This window comes from Ranitomeya imitator, chromosome 7 (assembly GCF_032444005.1).
Source record: "Ranitomeya imitator isolate aRanImi1 chromosome 7, aRanImi1.pri, whole genome shotgun sequence".
Classification (NCBI taxonomy): domain Eukaryota; kingdom Metazoa; phylum Chordata; class Amphibia; order Anura; family Dendrobatidae; genus Ranitomeya; species Ranitomeya imitator.
In genome coordinates this window covers 91,989,253-92,011,082 of record NC_091288.1, presented here as the reverse complement: position 1 = coordinate 92,011,082, position 21,830 = coordinate 91,989,253, and the positions used below count along the sequence as shown (strand labels likewise).

The following is a 21,830-nucleotide window of genomic DNA, read 5'->3' as shown; positions in this document are numbered from 1 at the left end:
AATAAACTTAAAAAATAGATTAATAATAGCAAACTACAGTACTGTATAACAATTTTTCATCATAAAAATTGAACTACATTGCAAAAGCGGCATCACCGCAATCATATTGACTTACAGTACCTTGCGAAAGTATTCGGCTCCCTGGAACTTTATAACCTTTTCCCACATATGCTTCAAACATAAAGATACCAAACGTTAATTTTTGGTGAAGAATCAACAAGTGGAACAGAATTGTGAAGTTGAACAAAATTTATTTGTTATTTTACACTTTTGTGGAAATTCAAAAACTGAAAAGTGGGGCATGCAATATTATTCGGCCCAGGGCCGGACTGGCCATCGGGCACTTCTGGCAAATGCCAGAAGGGCCGGTCCCTCTAATGGGCCGCTCGGTCACCTCCCTCTTCAGAGTGCACGTCAGGCAGCATTTGCTTGCCGTGCACACAGAATCACGCTGCACTGATGAAACCAGCAGGACCAGGGGAGGCCGCTCTGTTGTTCTGTGCCGCCCCCTCCCTTGACCCTGCTGATTTCAATTCTGCTGTGTGATCATGTACACAAGCAGGGGGCTCTGTGCAGGTCCCTGTGCAGAAGTTGTAGGCCTCCCGGCGCTGTACTGTACCATACAGTTGTACAAGTGCCGGCCAGCCATCCCAGTATTGCAGACACACATGATGGGAGGGTGGACATCACCTGCGAGCCACCAGGATGAGAGGAGCTTCTGTGATGAGGTCAGTCAGCAGAGCAGGGGGCAAGGGCTGGAGGTCGCTGGCAGGGTTGGATTTTGCCATGTGGTATTTGCAGTTGAACTAAGGCAGGGTGAGATTTATTGCGCAGCTTGATGCTTGACACAGGTCTGGTCGTGCTGTCAGTGGGGTCATCAGCTCCAGTGTGGCCTGATCTTTGTGTAAGAATAAGCTGCAGCAATAACTCACAGCAGACAGCTGTATACAGGATCATAGGCTGATCACTCCTGAGCTTGGCTGCAGGACATCATACACTGAATATATATAGAGCCACCATATATTATATCATGTATGTCCTGTAGCCCGGTCCACGAGCGATCAGTCAGTGGATATATCTTAGTATACACAGTGTATAGGAGAATATGTCACTGACATATCCTATACTGTTTGAACAGACATCTGATCTTATATACAGGATAATGTGTGATGATATAAGACCTGATGTCTGTATACATAGTGTAATATATAACACTAGCTGAAGAGCCCGGCGTTGCCTGGACATAGTAAGTAACTGCCATCCCGCTCTCTCCTTCTGCAGCCCCGCTCTCCACTCGCCGTCCCGCCTTGTCCCTCCAAAGCCCAGCTCTTCACCCACCGTCCCGCTTTCTCCCTCAGCAGCTCCACAGCCCCGCTGTCTCTCTCCGCAGCCCAGCTGTCCATCCACCATCATGCTCTCTCCTTCTTCAGCCCCAATCTACAATCATCATCCCGCATTCTCCCTCCACAGCCCCACTCTCCCCCTCAGCAGCCCCGCTCTCCACTCACCTTCCCACTGTCTCCCTCCGCAGCCCCACTCTCCACTCGCCATCCAACTTTGTACCTCCAAAGCCTAGCTCTCCACCCACGTCCCGCTTTCTCCCTCAGCAGCTCCACAGCCCCGCTGTCTCTCTCCGCAGCCCAGCTGTCCATCCACCATCACGCTCTCTCCTGCTGCAGCCCCATTCTACAATCATCATCCCGCATTCTCCCTCCACAGCCCCACTCTTCCTCTCAGCAGCCCCGCTCTCTACTGGCCATCCCACTGTCTCCCTCCAAAGTCCCGCTCTCCAATGGCTGTCTGGGGCTCTCCATCCACAGCCCCACTCCACTTGCCGTCCCTCTCTGCACTCGCCATCCTGCTCTTCAACCGCACCAACATATGGTCTCACAAGGGGTCTGAGGATCTCATCTCGGTACATAATGGCAGTCAGGCTACCTCTGGCGAGCACATGGAGGGCTGTGCGCCACTCCAAAGAAATGCCACCCCACCCCATTACTGACCCACTGCCAAACCGGTCATGCTGAAGGATGTTGCAGGCAGCAGATCACTCTTCAAAGCATCTCCAGACTCTGTCATGTCTGTCACTGTATGGACAAATGTCTTTTTTCGGCCTTACTAACTATGTTACTATGTATGTTACTATGTCACATGTGCTCAGTGTGAACCTGCTTTCATCTGTGAAGAGCACAGGGTGCCAGTGGGGAATTTGCCAATCCTGGTGTTCTGTGGCAAATGTCAATTATCCTGCACGGTGATGGGCTGTGAGCACAACCCCCATCTGTGGACGTCGGGCACTCGGACCATCCTCATGGAGTCGGTTTCTAACCATTTGTGCAGACACATGCACATTTGTGGCCTGCTGAAGGTCATTTTGCAGGGCTCTGGTAGTGCTCCTTCTGTAGCGGTCCTGCTGCTGGGTTGTTGCCCTCCTACGGCCCCCTCCACATCTCCAGATGCCCTAGTCTGTCTCCTGGTAGCACCTCAAGCCTCTGGACACTACGCTGACAGACACAGCAAACCTTCTTGCCACAGCTCGCATTGATGTGCCATCCTGGATGAGCTGCACTACCTGAGCCACTTGTGTGGGTTGTAGAGTCCATCTCATGCTACCACGAGTGTGAAAGCACAACCAACATTCAAAAGTGACCAAAACATCAGCCAGAAAGCATTGGTACTGAGATGTGGTCTGTGGTCCCCACCTGCAGAACCACTCCTTTATTGAGGGTGTCTTGATAATTGCCAATAATTTCCATCTGTTGTCTATTCCATTTGCGCAACAGCATGTGAAATTGATTGTCAATCAGTGTTGCTTCCTAAGTGGACAGTTTGATTTCACAGAAGTTTGATTTACTTGGAGTTATATTCTGTTGTTTACGTGTTCCCTTTATTTTTTTGAGCAGTGTATATAACTGTACTGTGATCTCTTATATGTTCTGCAGAGCTGAGATCTACCAGTATATGGTCACGATATGACGGTAACACAGATCTTGGCCTTTGTAGAGAATTTTGGTGGCTTAGTGGTTAGCAATGTTGCTTTGCAGCACTGGGGTCCTGAGTTCAAATCCTACTAAGGACAATTTCTGCAAGGAGTTTGTATGTTCTCCCGATGTTTGCGTGGGTTTCTTCCAGGTACTCTGGTTTTCTCTCACACTCCAATGACTCATAGGGAATGTAGATTGTGAGCTCCAATGGGGACAGTAAAGATAACATCTGTAAAGTGCTGTGGAATTAATGGCACTATATCAGTGATTAAAATAAATAGATAAATATTAGCTCAGTGGGTATATGACTCTTTGCATCAGCTATATGAAGATGCCGCAGCAGCACTATGTAGAGCTCAGCATCATCTTCATTATCTATGAGACCCAGCTCTGTGTGTAAAATAGCAGCTTTGCCTGATCCTGCACCTAAGAGCAATAAAAAGGACTGAGCTGTAATACTGGGCACAGCTCTAGGTTATATAGTCGTGTTACACGCACCTCACTTCTTGTGACCTATAGGTACACATACATATTACATATTCACCATGTGACAAGTGGGCCTGTGTACCTTCAAATGCCAGGGCTGAATTTTAGTCCCAGTCCGGCCCTGATTCGGCCCCTTTACTTTCAGTGCAGCAAAGTCACTCCAGAAGTTCATTGTGGATTTCTGAATGATCCAATGTTGTCCTAAATGCCTAGTGATGATAAATATAATCCACGTGTGTGTAATCAAGTCTCCATATAAATGCACCTGCTCTGTGATAGTCTCAGGTTTCTGTTTGAAGCACAGAGAGCATCATGAAGACCAAGGAACACAACAGGCAGGTCTGTGATACTGTTGTGGAGAAGTTTAAAGCCGAATTTGGATACAAAATGATTTCCAAAGCTTTAAACATCCCAAGGAGCACTGTGCAAGCAATCATATTGAAATGGAAGAAGTATCATACCACTGCAAATCTACCAAGACCCGGCCGTCTCTCTAAACCTTCATTTCAAACAAGGAGAAGACTGATCAGAGATGCAGCCAAGAGGCGCATGATCACACTGGATGAACTACAGAGATCTACAGCTGAGGTGGGACAGTCTGTCCATAGGACAACAATCAGTTGTATACTGCACAAATCTGGCCTTTATGGAAGAGTGACAAGAAGAAAGCCATTTCTCAAAGATATCCATAAAAAGTGTTGTTTAAAGTTTGCAACAAGTCACCTGAAAGACACACCAAACATGTGGAAGAAGGTGCTCTGGTCAGATGAAACCAAAATCGAACTTTTTGGCAACAATGCCAAACGATATGTTTGGCGTAAAGGCAACACAGCTCATCACCCTGAACACACCATCCCCACTGTCAAACATGGTGGTGGCAGCATCATGGTTTGGGCCTGCTTTTCCTCAGTAAGGACAGGGAAGATGGTTAAAATTGATGGGAAGATGGATGGAGCCAAAGCCAGGACAATTCTTGAAGAAAACCTGTCGGAGTCTGCAAAAGACCTGAGAGTGGAACGGAGATTTGTCTTCCAACAAGACAATGATCCCAAACATAAAGCAAAATCTACAATGGAATGATTCACAAATAAACGTATCCAGGTGTTAGAATAGCAAAGTCAAAGTCCAGACCTCAATCCAATCGAGAATCTGTGGAAAGAGCTGAAAACTGATTTTCACAAACGATCTCCATCCAACCTCACTGAGCTCAAGCTGTTTGCCAAGGAAGAATGGGCAAGAATTTCAGTCTCTCAATGTACAAAACTGATAGAGACATACCCCAAGCGACTTGCAACTGCAATTGCAGGAACAGGTGGCGCAACAAAGTATTACGTTAAAGGGGCCGAATAATATTGCACGCCCCACTTTTCAGTTTTTGAATTTCCACAAAAATGTAAAATAACCATTAAATTTTGTTCAATTTCACAATTGTGTTCCACTTGTTGTTGATTCTTTACCAAAAATGTACATTTAGTATCTTTATGTTTGAAGCTTAATATGTGGGAAAAGGTTGAAAAGTTCCAGGGGGCCGAATACTTTCACAAGGCACTGTATATAATACAGTAATTGTTATTTATATATACAGATTTCTTTTTCATTTTGTGTGTCTCTAACTATTGCTTATCAATTTTATATGTGAATAGCCTCTTTAGAGAAAAAGAAGACTTGAACTCTAGCACCACCTAACTGATGTAGCAACTCTAAAAGTCAATAATGACCCTTTAACGAGCCTTGTCACATGACCTGGGATAAATGCCAAATCAGAACCTCAATTTGCAGACATGTATTTTAGGGCATTGCCATTCCTCAGTGCAAAGCACGAGATCTGCTTTGGTTGTATTAATGGCCTCCAGCTCAAGATTAAGGGGCAACATTACCTGTAGAACCCACTCAGAGGTCTCTCATACAGCAAACGTAGAATTCAATTCAAATAAATTCATTTATCTCTAATAGCTGCACCAATACTGCATGTGTGAATTTAGCCTTACAGTTCATGTATCAATCATATTAGAAAAAAGAGAACTTACCATGGACATACAAAAGTGTCCTATTCACAATTACATTTGAAAGAGGAGGTGGAGAAAAAATGTGCATACGACAACTGTATTTATCAGCATGCTCCTTATCAAGGTCAGTAAGACTGAAAGAAAATGTGCCATTGAATTGTTGAATATGACATTGTCCTTTGTCTGTCCGGCTTTGCAATTTTAGTTTATTATTCAAAGTATATGCCAAACATGCCACACCTCCTTTATCGCCTCTTTCTAGAGTCAAGTTAAACGTAGAATTCTCTGGAGGAATAAATCGGCAGAGTTCCACTTTTCCCATATGAAAAGAAACCACTAGATGTGGCCATGGTTCTCTATTCCCAATAGTTTGTGCTATAAAAAAAAATAACAGATATTATTATGGCATGGTTTATGAGTAGTAGATCTAAAATCATGTTCATGAGTTTATTATCTTTTAGTCAAAAATATTATATTTAAATATTTATATTATTACCGGTATATATTATAACTGAAAACTTTCAGAGAATTTTACAAAATGCTTTTTACATCTTTTGGTCGCCACTATACCCCCATTTTGCTTGCTATATGCAATAAATAGGATTGAAGGAAAGGTATATTAACCAAGTTTTCCTGACTTAAGCTAAATTTTTACTATATGATATGTTCACATTTATTTATCTATAAGAGATGTATTAAGCAGTGATGAGCGAATGTGCTCGTCACTACTCGTTACTCGCCCGAGTATCGGGGTACTCGCCGAGCAGCGAGCATTTCCAGAATTATTCGGCGGTAACTGCAGTCTCCACCCCACGTTTTTGGCGGACTTTAGAGACCCAATCACGGTGCAGGGATAGTCTGCCAGGCCAAGAAACGCCACAGCCATCTTTGATGTGGTCGTGCTCTGATTGGCTGGGCCGTACAGCATCATCCTGAGTATAAGAGACCTGGCGTCACTCTGCTCGCCGCATTCTGTTCCTGTTTCAGCGAGAGTAGGGAGAGCTGCTGCCGAGATAGGGTCAGAATCGTGGTTTTAGGGTTAGCCTTCCTTTAGTGTTAGGGTCGTGACCGACCCGTTTTAGGTTTTAAATGGATACAAATTCTACATACATTTGTTTATTGCATCAAGACTTTTTGACTTTTTCAGGAACTTATTGTTAAACAAAATACAATAAAATAAAACTATTTTACTAAATTGTAAAATGCTCTTATTAAAATTATAACATTTGTGTTGTTGGGGTCAATTTCGACCCAGGTCTAATATAAGAGTAAAAAAAAACAATAATAAGTCCCAAAACTGAACTCATAAACACAATATAAACCAACAGCCCACAGCCAGCTCTACCTCCAACAACTTGAGTCAGGGACATGTCCAGGCATGAATGGCCAAATCAGCTTAGAGTTGGTACTTTGCAGAGTATAGTTTATATTATTCTTTTGAGATTCATTTGACAATATTTTTATATTGAAAATGAAGGGTATGCTCTCAAATGAAAGACCCAGGGGGCCACAACAAAAATATTTAAATCAATCCTTCCATGGATGAGAAACCCTAACAAGGTAACTAAGAGGTAAGAAACAAATTAGATCATAATTAACTGTTTTTAGGGTATCCTAGGGGTGATTTAAGACACGGGTCAAAACCGACCCGTTAACATAAGAAAGAGTAACAGAAAGCTAACACTAGAGGAAGGTTAAATTCACCAAAAAAGGCCTCATATATCTGCGTGCTCCAAGTTTGGTCATTAGAGGCCGGTGTACTTATTTTTTGGCTTTGTGATACTCAAATTCTATACAGCGCTATTTAGCATAAAAACAAATTGGAAGGCCACTGATTTCCCAGTGTGGTATTTCTGTTACAGCCGTGCTCCAAGTTTGGGCATTGGAGGCCGGTGTACTTATTTTTTGGCTGTGTGATACTCAAATTCTATACAGCGCTATTTCGCATAAATTAGCTTAAAAAAAAAAATTTGAATACAGTCTGTTAGGTCAGGCTGAGGCCTGCCTGGTGTTTGGGTTTGAAAAATTGTAGATTTGCAGGCATACTGATCACATATTATTTTGCTACTAATAAAGACATTTGTGTTGAGCCTTTGAAATACTGCAGTAGTCCATTTAAAATGCTTAAGGCAAGGGACAGGGAAGTGGATGTGATGCTGATGGTGCAAGGTGAAAGTGAGAGCGTGGGCAAGGTGAAAGTGGGCAACAACAAAGACCCACATCTTCTCACTCGACCTTCCTATCCCAATTTCTAGTTGACCTTAGCACCAAACTATTGAAGCCAGAGCAGTGTGAAGCGATTGTTGGTTGGATAGCGGATAATGTTTCCAGTCACTTAGCCACCACCACCACCTTGTCTTCCACACAGTCAAGTCTGATGAGTAGTGTTGAGCATTCCGATACCGCAAGTATCGGGTATCAGCCGATACTTGCGGTATCGGAATTCCGATACCGAGATCCGATATTTTTGTGGTATCGGGTATCGGTATCGGAGGTGTAAAATAAAGAATTAAAATAAAAAATATTGTTATATTCACCTCTCCGGCGGCCCCTGGAACATCACCGCGAGTCACCGGCGTCCGGCAGGCTTCTTTGTTCAAAATGAGCGCCTTTAGGACCTGCGGAATGACGTCGCGGCTTCTGATTGGTCGCGTGCCGCCCATGTGACCGCCACGCGACCAATCAGAAGCCGCGACGTCATTCCTCAGATAAATTCCTAGAATGAGCGCCTTTAGGACCTGTGGAATGACGTCGCGGCCTCTGATTGGTCGCGTGGCGGTCACATGGGCGGCACGCGACCAATCAGAAGCCGCGACGTCATTCCGCAGGTCCTAAAGGCGCTCATTTTGAACATAGAAGCCTGCTGGACGCCGGTTCCTCGCGGTGATGTTCCAGGGGCCGCCGGAGAGGTGAATATAACAATATTTTTTATTTTAATTCTTTATTTTACACCTCACTATGGATCCCAGGGCCTGAAGGAGCGTTTCCTCTCCTTCAGACCCTGGGATCCATCAGGATACCTTCCGATACTTGATGTCCCATTGACTTGTATTGGTATCGGGTATCGGTATCGGCGATATCCGATACTTTTCGGGTATCGGCCGATACTATCCGATACCGATACTTTCAAGTATCGGACGGTATCGCTCAACACTACTGATGAGCTATGAGTGTGGCCAGGATATTCCTCACCCTGATCCTCCTTCCTCCCACCATGCCGAGTGCCCTCAGACAACTGATCCCACACTTGGACACTCTGAAGAGCTGTTCAGTTTTCCATTTCAAGATTCAGAAATCTCTGCCAGTCAACTTGAAGTGGGGAAAGATGAGATCGCATGTAGAGCTGCCCAAAGCTTTGACCAGCCCCGATCACATGAAGGCGATGATGAGAAAGTGTCACAATAGGTGGACAATGATGAGACACAATTGCCAGAAAGTCAGGAGGAGGAGCAGGGTGCAGATGTGGAAGGCGAGGTGGTGGATGACATAGTGACTGACCCAACCTGGCAGGAGGACATGCATAGTGAGGACAGCAGCACAAATGGGGAAGGAGGCATATACCCCCAACAGGCAGGAAGAAGCAGTGTGGTGGTCACAGACAGAAGGCGTGCATCCGTTCCCTGTAACACCAACATGAGTGAGGTTGCCATTCCACCTGTGAGATCTTCCTGAGTCTGGCTATTTTTCAAAGACTCTGCGGATAAGCTCAAACAGGCCATTTGTAGCACCTGCCATGCCCGCATCAGCAGGGATAGCAAAACAACCAGCATGACCACCACCTGCATGATCAGGCACAAGCAAGCAAAGCACCTGACTTTGTGGGTTAAACCACAGGATCCATGACCACTGCCTGCTGGTCACATCACTGCTTCTTCCACTGTTATGCATAGAAGCCCATCCCCTGTACAACGTGCATGTGAAGATACCTCTAGCCCTGCACCTGTTGTGGCCCACAGTCAAGGAGCACCATCAGCAAGCCCATTCACGTCCTTGACCCAGCACAGCGTTGAGCTCACCGACTGTTGTGTGATGTCCCCACGCGCTGGGACTCTACGCTGCATATGTTGGAAAAGATTTGTGAGCAGAAGAGGGCCGTTGTTCACTACCAACATCAACAAGGCCGTCAAAATTCAGGTCAGACTCCACAAATAAGACCTCAGGACTGAATATGGATGTCAGACATATGTAACATCTTATGATGAACACCACGCACCAACCCATTTCCTCAGGTAGTGAATGGGCCACACTCCACAATTAATATAAACATAATGACCATAAAGTAATTAAACTACATTCAGTCATGAAGTGTTTAAATACTAATCCAACCTTTATTAACACATAGACAGTACAAAACATTAAAACAGTGCCTCAAAGTCAGATAAAACTTTAAATTTCAAGATAAGCGAACAGAGCAGCAGGTATATCCCACCTAAATAATTAAAATTCATCCTTTATGGAATGCACATTGCACATATCCATATACTGCTTCAGTGGAGCCTGGGACGAGAAATCCCGCCTAACAACCAATGTCACCCAGGCACATGCTACAAAATATTCTGTCCACCGTAGGATAACTTCCCTGTCACATTACAAAAAGGCATTGCACAAGGATAAATAGGCGATCTGTTCAATACATATTACCTTGGTTGAAACCGCTGCTCTCCTGCCTCGTGGCACGCTATATCTTGACATATTGACGTTGGATTAGTATTTAAACACTTCATGACTGAATGTAGTTTAATTACTCTATGGTCATTATGTTTATATGTAACATCTTATAAAACTTTAAGGACTGCACCAAGATGGTGAGCGGCGATGACGCCATAATTAGCATCACCAACCCGCTTCTCAACATTCTGAAAAACTTTCTGCTCACAATCAAAGAGGATGCATTGCAGGTGGTCACGAGGACATGGAGCAAGGAAACATGCAGGGGGAATTACACTCAGCCCAGCCTCATGTCTTCTCAATGTGGATTGGTAGGCAATGAGGAGGAGAAGAAAGTACAGGAGCTACTTTCATGTACTGCAAACACATCTGTATTAGCTTCTGTTCAGCGGGGATGGCCTGAGGACAGGGAGGAGGATGAGGATGAGGAGGAGGAGGACAGCATGGTCAGTTGTCCTGTTGGTGAGGACACGGAAGTCTTGCCTGTTAGCAGTCGGGCACGTATGGCTGACTTTATGTTGCGCTGCATTTCACGTGACCCTCAGATTATCAAAATTTTGGGTGACACTCATTACTGGTTGGTGACACTTCTAGACCCACGCTACAAGGAGAACTTTCAATGTCTTCTGCCTGAGGCAGAGAGGTGTACTAAAATGTTGCAGTACCACAGGGCCCTTGTAGTGGAATTACTTAGAAAATTCCCATGTGAGAACGCTGGCAGCAGAGTTTGTTGTACAACCAAGGACTCCAAGCGTGAGATACAGAAGTACAATCCAGCTCAGGCAGGGGAACAATGGCCAAGTTCTGGGACAGTTTTCTTAGACCCTCACATCGTGGCGGCACAGAGGCAAGGGGTGCTGTCACAAGAAGTGCAATGTTTGGGAAGATGGTGAGGGAGTATCTTGCAGATCGTACAAACATCCTCCGTGATTCCCCTGTGCCTTTTAATTATTGGGTATCCAAGATTGACACGTGGCATGAACTGGCTCTCTACGTCTTGGAGGTCATGGCATGCACAGCTGTTAGCGTTCTGTCAGAGAGGGCTTTTAGTGCTGCTGGTGGAATTATAACAGATAAGCGCATCCGCCTGTCAAATGAAAATGCTGACAGGCTGACTCTTATAAAAATGAACAAGGCCTGGATTAGGAAAGATTTCTGTATACCACCAAGGGAAAACAGCGAAACATAACCTCAAATACATTCTCTCTTTTGGGGAGGTGTATTTTCATGCACCTCTTCACAACGACACATGGATTAATGCTTCCACATTTGGTCTGTTTGTTGTTCTCCTCCTCCTTATCCTCTTCCTCATCATCCAGAACCACTAGATGACCAGGGTGCACGTGCTCAGTACTGTTATAGGCCGGTGATTTTTGGGCACGGGGCCTGTGAGGGCACTATTTTATTTTGCAAAAGTAGGACCCCACATTGGGGAATTGCGCATTACATTACATTGGGCCTACTTCTTAAGTCTGTCTCCTGCAATGTGTCCTTTAACTGCCACTAGATGACCAGGGTGCATGTGCTCAGTGCTGTTATAGGCCAGTGAATTTTGGGGGATTTGTAAACAAGATTGAAATACTCTATACTGAATGCATTCAGACAATCACATAGCTGCATTTCTTGTAAAGCATTTAGAGATGTGACAGACAATGCTCATAGTGACACAATCTTGATAAATGTTTGTTTAGTCACTTCACAAACAGTTCTAAGCCTCTATATGTTTGCTGTTTGGCATTGTAAAATATTAAGGTTTACTGAAACTATGCCGGTGGTGGTTTGATCTAAATCCTTGTGGCTTTTATTTTCTAGTGGTTTATGTCCCCTCGTCTGATGACTCCATGTTATCTAAGTTTCATCCAACCTTGAAAAGTGGCCACTTGAAGGTGTGGGTGAAACTAGAGTTACTGCATAGTGTTTTTTACTATATAAGACCAGTGAAACATGACTAAGACAGATGTTAAAACTGGGGTACCTGTACATGTACTGTGTGCTGATACCTGCATAATTAGGGACGCCCATGCAGTGTAGGTAATCTCCCAGGGGTTCTCTGTCTTGGTGTTGCTTCTCTGATATTCCAGACGGATGATGTTTAAAAGCCTATTGGTGATTATCTAAGTATACTGTATGTAGTTAATCTACATATATACGTAATCACTATATTTATTTAATCATTATATGTACTTATTAACCTGTGTATGTTAACACATACAAAAGTGTATGCACTCACACTATTCAATCATAGTATTCCTTGAATTTTGTAGTTTGCAATAAAATTATCTTGTATTACAAGTATTAGCCTTTTTTAAAGCCGTATCTGACCCTTAGTGTTAAAAACATGTCAAATAAAATTGCCAAATTCTCCTGTAAATAAGTATGCAAAGAGGGATCCGTCATACCATTAAAAATACGAGTGAATTTTCCTGGGCCCATCCAGTATGTGGGTTCCAATGCCTAATGGGGTCCATATGACGGACTATGAAGCAGGGCTCACCTTCCTGCCAATATATAAAACAAAGGAGTATGGAGCACACAATGGATATTGTGAAGTGGATTTTCATGGGCCCATACAGTATGTGGGCTCCAAGGCCTGATGGGGTGCATATGACTGACTATGCAGCATGGCTCGCCTTCCTGCCAATGTATAAAACAAAGAAGTATGGAGCATACAATGCATATTCTGAAGTGGATTTTCATGGGCCCATCCAGTATGTCGGTTCCAAGGCCTGATGGGGTGCATATGACTATGCAGCAGGGCTCGCCTTCCTGCCAATGTATAAAACAAAGGAGTATGGAGCACAAAATGCATATTGTGAAGTGGATTTTCATGGGCCGATACAGCATGTGGGGTCCAAGGCCTTATGGTTTGCATATGACTGACTATGCAGCAGGGCTGGTCTTGCCATAAATGTGTAAAACAAAGGAGTAGGGGAGTACAAAATGTATATTGTGAAGTGGATTTTAATGGGCCCATCCAGTATGTGGATTCCAACGCCTTATGGGGTGCATATGACTGACTATGCATCAGGGCTTGCCTTCCTGCCAATATATAAAACAAAGGAGTATGGAGCACAAAATGCATATTGTGAAGTGGATTTTCATGGACCCATCCTTTATGTGGGTTCCAAGGCCTAATGGGGTGCATATGACTATGCAGCAGGGTTCGGCTTCCTGCCAATGTATAAAACAAATGAGTATGGAGCACAAAATGCATATTGTGAAGTGGATTTTCATGGGTCCATAAAGTATGTGGGTTCCAAGGCCTAATAGGGTGCATATGACTGACTATGCCGCAGGACTCGCCTTCCTGCCAATGTATAAAACAAAGGAGTATGGAGCACAAAATGCATTTTGTGAATAGGATTTTCATGAGCCCATCCACTATGTGAGTTCCAAGGCCTAATGGGGTGCATATGACAGACTATGCAGCAGGGCTGGCGTTGCTTCCAATGTGTAAAACAAAGGAGTATGGAGCACAAAATGCATATTCTGAAATTGATTTTCATGGGCCCATGCAGTACGTGGGTTCCAAGGCCTAATGGGGTGCATATGACTGACTATGCAGCTGGGCTCGCCTTCCTGCCAATGTATAAAACAAAGAAGTATGGAGCATACAATGCATATTCTGAAGTGGATTTTCATGGGCCCATCCTTTATGTGGGTTCCAAGGCCTAATGGGGTGCATATGACTGACTATGCAGCAGGGCTGGCCTTGCTGCCAATGTGTAAAACCAAGGAGTATAGGAGTACAAAATGCATATTGTGAAGTGGATTTTAATGTGCCCATCCACTATGTGGGTTCCAAGGCCTAATGGGGTGCATATGACTGACTATGCCGCAGGACTCGCCTTCCTGCCAATGTATAAAACAAAGGAGTATGAAGCACAAAATGCATTTTGTGAGTAGGATTTTCATGAGCCCATCCACTATGTGGGTTCCAAGGCCTAATGGGGTGCATATGACTGACTATGCAGCAGGGCTGGCCTTGCTGCCATTGTGTAAAACCAAGGAGTATAGGAGTACAAAATGCATATTGTGAAGTGGATTTTCATGGCCCCATCCACTATGTGGTTTCCAAGGCCTAATGGAGTGCATGTGACTGACTATGCATCAGGGCTCGCCTTCCTGCCAATGTATAAAACAAAGGAATATGGAGCACAAAATGCATATTCTGAAGTGGATTTTAATGGGCCCATCCAGTATGTGGGTTCCAAGGCCTAATGGGGTGCATATGAATGACTATGCAGCAGGGCTGACCTTGCTGCCAATGTGTAAAACAAAGGAGTACGGGAGTACAAAATGCATATTGTGAAGTGGATTTTCATGGGCCCATACAGTATGTGGGTTCCAAGGCTTATTGGGGTGCATATGAATTGGTAGCAGGGCAGGCCTTGCATTCAATGCGAGATTTTTGCAGGAGGCCCTCCTGGGCATGTTATGAAAGGGGTATTGTGGTGCGTCGTAATTCTTGGCAGTCCATCCACTCACAACATCTGCTACAACAGCTTAGGAGACCCACTGTTTCATAATGGCCCTTTAAGAAGATTAATGCTGCCTGATGCACCAGTAAAAATAGGCTCTGTGACTTTAAGAGTCCCTCCTTCGTACATGAAACAAGATGGGTCTACTTATGTGTCACACACCACATGGCCAGCTAGGGGTGTTAAATGTTACAATGACATTTCCCAATGAATGAATTTGTAGTGGTTGAAAGCAATGTTAAAGTTAAAAAACGCTTCAAAAACGCAGCATCTGAACTAAGCCTAAGTGGGAGAGGAAATTTTTGGTCGGGGGTTAAATATTTGGCCTTACAGGCAAGTCATTCACCTGCAAAGGATGTACCTTGACATATTTCCAAGCAAAACCCGTTTTGGTTTCGTTTTCATGTGTTTTTTGTGGCATGAATCTCAGAAGAAAAATGATTAAAGCGGTGAACTATGAGTCAGGAATGCTTCCAGGGGCAATCCCCATGATGTCCCTGTGTCATGTGAACAGTGTTTCCCTCATTTTCAGACATTTTTAGACCTTAAAAGGACCCCCGGGGGATTGAGGTAGAAATACTCGGGTCTCCCATAGACTTACATTGGGCTTAAAAATGATTTTAAAATCCGAAATGTTGGCCTACTAAAATGTATGTTCAATAAATGCACTCAATACTTGGTCGGGGCTCCTTTTGCATCAATTACTGCATCAATGCAGCGTGGCATGGAGGCGATCTGCCTGTGGCACTGCTGAGGTGTTATGGAGGCCCAGGTTGTTTTGATTGCAGCCTTCAGCTTGTCTGCATTGTTGGGTCTGGTGTCTCTCATCTTCCTCTTGACAATACCCCATAGATTCTCTATGGGGTTAAGGTCAGGCGAGTTTGCTGGCCAATTAAACACAGTGATACTGTTGTTTTTAAACCAGGTATTGATACTTTTGTCAGTGTCGACAGGTGCCAAGTCCTGCTGGAGAATGAAATTTCCATCTCCAAAAAGCTTGTCGGCCGTGGGAAGCATGAAGTGCTCTAAAATTTGCAGGTAGATGGCTGCACTGACTTTGGTTTTAATAAAACACAGTGGACCTACACCAGCAGATGACATGGCTCCCCAAAACCATCACTGATTGTGGAAACTTGGCACTAGACCTCCAGCACCTTGGATTGTGTGCCTTTCCACTCTTCCTCCAGAGTCTGGGTCCTTGATTTCCAAATGAAATGCAAAATTTACTTTCATCTGACAGCAACACCTTGGACCACTTATCAGCAGTCCAGTTCTTTTTCTCCTTCGCCGAGGTAAGACGCTTCTGTCTATTGGTCATGAGTAACTTGACATAAGGAATGTGACACTTGTAGCCCATGTCCTGGATATGACTGTGTGTGGTGGCTCTTGAAGCAATTACTCCAGCAACAGTCCACTCCTTGTGAATCTCCCACAAATTTTTGAATTACCTTCTCTTAACAATCCTTTCAAGGCTGTGGTTATCCCGGTTGCTTGTGCACCTTTTTCTACCACACGTTTTCCTTCCACTCAACTTTCCATTAATATGCTTGGATACAGCACTCTGTGAACAGCCAATTTCTTTACTATTGACCTTTTGTGGCTTACCCTCCTTGTGGAGTGTGTCAATGACTGACGTGTGGACATCTGTCAAGCCAGCTGTCTTTCCCTACTGAAACAGACTGAGGGGCCTTTTTAAATGCTTAAGAAGCCTTTACAGGTGCTTTTTATTAATTACTGAGATAATGACTTTTGGGTTTTCACTGGCTGTAAGCCATAATCATCAACATAAACAGAAATAAACACTTGAAATAGATCACTCTGTTTGGTTCTATATCACATATGAGTTTCACTTTTTGTATTGAAGAACTAATTAACTTTTTGATGATATTCTAATTATGTGTGAAGCACCTTTATTTTGCGGGATTTTTATATGTTTACATGCTGTCATGCAGGCCCCACCGCTGACCCAAACAGCATTTGCTAGCACATCCCTAAATTCAAATGAAAAGATAGATTCAAATAAAACATATGTCAATATGTTTAATTTGAATCTATATTTTCATTCAAATTAAGGAAGCATGTGGTCGCAAATGCTGCTGGGTTAGCAGTGGGGCCTGCATGCTCTTTTTCCGGTTACCAACAATAATATTAGCTATAGTCTAGTATGGAATTTCCTTTATTTCTCTTGTCAAAAAATGTGAACAATTACCTTTTAATGCATTCTAGTTTCCAACAGTGTTTTGCATATATTTTATCAACTTAAAACTACCCATTCAGTAATTTGAGTTGCATATTTCGAGGTTCACGTACTGAACCCATGGGCATTGTTGTGGGACAGTTACTGTACTAAAAATTCAAGCCACACTCATGGACATTTTACCCCAAAACTATATTTGAGGAATCAACAGCCTTCATAAAAGCCTCCCAGAGAGAAGAAACATGCATCTTATGCTCCTGTAATGGCACAAGTTAGTTTTAGAGACAATATTAGGCTAACACGCTGTGCTTTTGCAGCATTTTTTTTTTCAAATTGAAAACTGCTTTTAACACTACCAGCAAAAGCTAGGAGAATACAGAAAGTTTATGCAAACAATTTCTTTTTTCTGAATACCGTATATACTCGAGTATAAGCTGCGATTTTCAGCCCACTTTTTTGGGCTGAAAGTGACCCTCTCGGCTTATACTCGAGTCAGTGTCGGTGTGGGGTCGGCGGGTGAGGGGGAGCGGCGGCTGTGATATACTTACCTGCTCCTGGCGCTGTCCCTGCATGTCCCATGGTCTCCGGGCAGCGCTTTCTGTGTTCAGCGGTCACGTGGTACCGCTCATTAAAGTAATGAATATGCACGCATATTCATTACTCTAATGAGTGGTACGTGACCGCTGAACACAGGAAGATGCCGCCGGCTCCTGGAGACCATCTGACAGTGAGTATATCAGGGGAGGGGGAGCATTGCGCGATAGTCACCTTCCACATTCCACCGCTGCTCGCTGCTCTGTCTTCCATCCTCTGGCTGTGACTGTTCAGGTCAGAGGGCGCGATGACGCGATTAGTGTGCGCGCCACCCTCTGCCTGAACAGTCAGTGCTGAGGATGGAAGACAGAGCAGCGCGCAGCGATGAAATGAGGAAAGTGACTATCGCAAGTGCCGGGGGCCTGAGCGAAGAGAGGTAAGTATGTGATTTTTTTATTTTAATCGCAACAACAGCAAATGGGGAAGATGTGCGGAGCATCTTATGGGGCATATATGAGGAGCATCGTATGGAGCATATATGAGGAACATCTTATGGGGCATATATGAGGAGCATTTTATGGGGCATAATGTGTGGAGCATCTCATGGGGCCACAATGTATGGAGCATCATATGGGGCATAATGTGTGGAGCATCTCATGGGGTTCCTAATGTGTGGAGCATCTTATGGGGCCACAATGTATGGGGCGATAATGTGTGGAGCATCTCATGGGGCCATAATGTGTGGAGCATCTTATTGGGCCATAATGTGTGGAGCATCTCATGGGGCCATAATGTATGGAGCATCTCATGGGGCCCCTAATGTGTGGAGCATCTTATGGGGCCATAATGTGTGGAGCATCTTATGGGGCCATCAACCTTTATGCAGCATTGTATGGGGCAAATGTTTCTATGGTGCATCTTATGGGGCCATTATTAACCTTTGTGCAGCATTATATGGGGTTTATTTTAATATGGAGCATCTTATGGGGCCCATCATGAACTGTATGGAGCATTATATGGGGCTCCTGATCTAATATTGATATTCAAAAACACTTAACCTACTGATGTTTCAATTAATTTTACTTTTATTGGTATCTATTTTTATTTTTGACATTTACCGGTAGCTGCTGCATTTCCCACCCTAGTATTATACTCGAGTCAATAAGTTTTCCCAATTTTTGTGGCAAAATTAGGGGGGTCTGTAAATAAAAAAAGGTTGCATTTTTTAAATCTGCAACATGACAATTCTGTCAGTGCTTTTGCAGAATTTTTTCATCATAGAGAGCAAATAGGAAGTGCAAAATTGCTGCTATATATACAACCATCTTTTTTGCTGTTTTTTCTGCATTTTTGCTGCTCTTTTGGTGAGCTAAACTAACTTTATTAAACATGTAGTGTATGCAAACGTCACATATAATCCATGCCAAAAAACGCAGCAAAAGCACAACAAAAAAGCAGCAAAAATGTGCAAAACCTGCTTTTGTAAGCAGCTTCTTTACTGACAAGAGAGCAGGTTTTGCCTGCAGAAAAAAAAACACTGCAAAAACACAATGTGTGAACATAACCTAAAATGTTTAATAATTAAATCATTACCAGATAAAAAGAAAATTGGATCAGACCAAACAATAACCTAACTAGAATCTTACCTTATTCTTCCTGCCATCAAAAGAAAATGTATTTAACATCTCTTATATAATACAAAATAAATTAATGGATAATGAAAATATGTCATTGTTTTATATCTAAATGCCCTCTACTGCCTGAATATCTACAAGATGTTCAGATATTTATATACACTCTGTTGTATGCAAACACTGAGATGCTCATACACCATGAGATACAGTGTAGAGGAGAGATCCTCCTTAACGTGAATTCAAGGATGATTTAGGCTTTCTTTAACCTGGGATAAATGTGCAATTTGTTGCACTAGCCCAGTGCCTAATATCACTGGATAAGGTAAAGTGGCTTTTTCACACATATTCACATGAAAGGAAAATGTCGCTGGTGTCTGTACATTCAGTTCTGGCCAAAATGTGACTGCTGCTGCCAATCACTAGCTGAAGTTGTCACATTCTTGATACAGCGGTCACATGGCAATTCACGTGTCAGAGTTGGAGCAGTGGGGGTCAGAAACTGAATAATAATAGTAATAAAAATGATAATTTGATTTTATATAGCACCAAAATATTCTGCAGCACTTTACAATTGAGTGGGGACATGTACAGACAATATATTCAATACAAGTTAAGACAATTTAAGCATTCACATTAGGAGTGAGGGCCCTGCTCGCAAGCTTACAGTTTAAAATAATGTTTTTTACTAATTTTTCATTGATGTTTTGTAGTTTTTAAATCACGGATAGAAGCTCCCATTAATTAAATTAAACCCCTTCTAGAATCAAGCTTAAGTATATGCATATCATACAGTACAAATAAAAGCAATACAAAACTAAACTAAACATACAAAGTAACTAATATCGCAGACTACTAATGGTTTTGTATATATTGTTCTAGCAAGTGTTTAAATAGTTTTGGATTATCTGTAATATTTCACTGAATTTACATGTTTTTAATTTATTTTATACTACATTGCATTTTATTTGGGACAAAAAAGCAAAAATGTATTTTGTATCTGGTTAGTCAATGAACTAATTAAAAAAAAAACATACGTATGTGTACACATATACACACACAACAAATATATTTGCGCCGGATGTGCTTCATAAAGCTTACGATCTACTAAACTTGTCACAAATAGTGCTTATCCGAAGTGTACATTTTTAGATTACTGTCAATTAATATCAATTAGTCGACTAACCTCACATAGATCCACAATCCATCTTTATATTATATTATCTGATTTCAAAATAAAATAGAAAAATTAAAAAGACTTACCAAAAACCTGTAATGAAATCAGCAGAAAGAAGCCAACAAGACAAGTGTTCATCATAAAGATTGTTTTACGTAACATGTTATCTGTTTAAATATTGGATTGTTACAACTGATAAAAGAAAAAGCCCCAGATTAGCTCTGCCCTGAAATGATGTAAGAGACTTGATCTGTGTAAAACATGTTTTTAGCGGAAAGGTTTAGTTAGCATATACGTATGCCTTGTACTTGCCATTTGATGTGGTTTCTCAAAAACAAGGTGACTTCAGTGGAAAACTTACCTTTCCATCGCAAATTTTCCCTACGTTGATTTATTCTAATTCAGTCCATTGGTTACAGAATGTAATTGTCTTTTCTTCTTAAAAACAAATGGTTAAGTTAAATAACAGAGAGCGCATCTATTTACTTCCTATTTCAGGATCTTCGTTCTCTTTTTCTCTGGGGTATTCATCAACTTAATGACACCTAAGCCTTACCATTGGTCAACGCATGTGCTAAAATTACAGCTTTCTAACAGTGTATCTAATTTATCTTCTGAAACCATAAAAACTTGCTCTGAGAATAGCGTTGAGCCAGCGTCTCCGATGAGAGTCGTCATCCTCACTACCCGGCGCCTGTGAATAGCTGTACTTTATTGCAATTCACAGTTATCGGAGCTGCATTCTGGAAATATGAACTACATCAGAGGAGCCTTGTGGGAACCCTTTTGATAATAAATTGGTGAATGAGGAATAGCGTGGGGGAAGACTTTATTTAAATAAAGTATTTGTTTCTGTGTGTGTTTTTATTTTTTATTAATGGATTAGTAATGGGGGTGTCTGATAGACACCTTTCCATTTCTAACCCCTCGGCTTGATGCCAGCTGACATTACACAGCTGACATCACCCCCAAAAAATATTACCGTAATTGTCACCGCACCAGGGTAATCATGAAGATCCAGGCAAAGCTCCAGAATTGGCTCATCTAATGTGATGCACCAATACTAGCATGATTGCGGGCTGGCATTTTTAGTCTGGGAAAGGCCCAATAACAAGGGACCTTCACAAAAAAGCCCCCAGCTGTCTTTTTTACCTTGGTTGCTTTTCAAAAATAAGGGGGATCAAGTAATTTTTAAAATGTTTTAGTTATTTATTAGTTTAAGCATAAGCTCTCCCTCCTAGATCAACTTTCCATAAACTGCTTTCTGAGGAAATTGAGTAGCGCATCATGTCACCGGGTCTCATATAAGACCGATGACGCGATGCGGCTGGCCAATCAAAGTAATACCAGTAGCCAAGATGGCTACGGCATTACCATGTATGGAAGGCAATCCTTGCGTGATTTTTGGTTGTCTAACAGCCACAAAACATGTGAGTCGGGGACTTGAGCACTGTGCTCAAGCACCTGCGATACTCGATTGAATAACAAGCAGACCCAAGTACACCAGTGCTCGATCGAGTATCAAGCAAGGGCGTGCATGCTCACTCATCATTAGTAAGAATCTATCAGCTCAAAAAAGGCCACCACAGCCAGGTATGGAGCTGGCTTCTCATTTCAGCAGGATCCATGGGATCCTTAATTCTTCACACTTTTAACCAGGGCGACA

The 21,830-nt window shown here is 42.9% G+C and overlaps 1 protein-coding gene across 1 annotated transcript in view; it reads right to left on the bottom strand.

The window, feature by feature from the left end:
• Positions 1-20,327, bottom strand: part of ICOS (inducible T cell costimulator) — a 76,066-nt gene extending 55,739 nt beyond the window's left edge. Inside the window, exons 1-2 of the mRNA XM_069735377.1 lie at positions 20,251-20,327; positions 5,498-5,851 (exon numbers count right to left, since the gene is read on the bottom strand). Coding sequence (XP_069591478.1) covers positions 5,498-5,851; positions 20,251-20,326 — 430 coding nt within the window. The 5' untranslated portion in view covers position 20,327. The remainder of the gene's footprint in view (positions 1-5,497; positions 5,852-20,250) is intronic.
• Between the last annotated feature and the right edge of the window lie 1,503 nt (positions 20,328-21,830).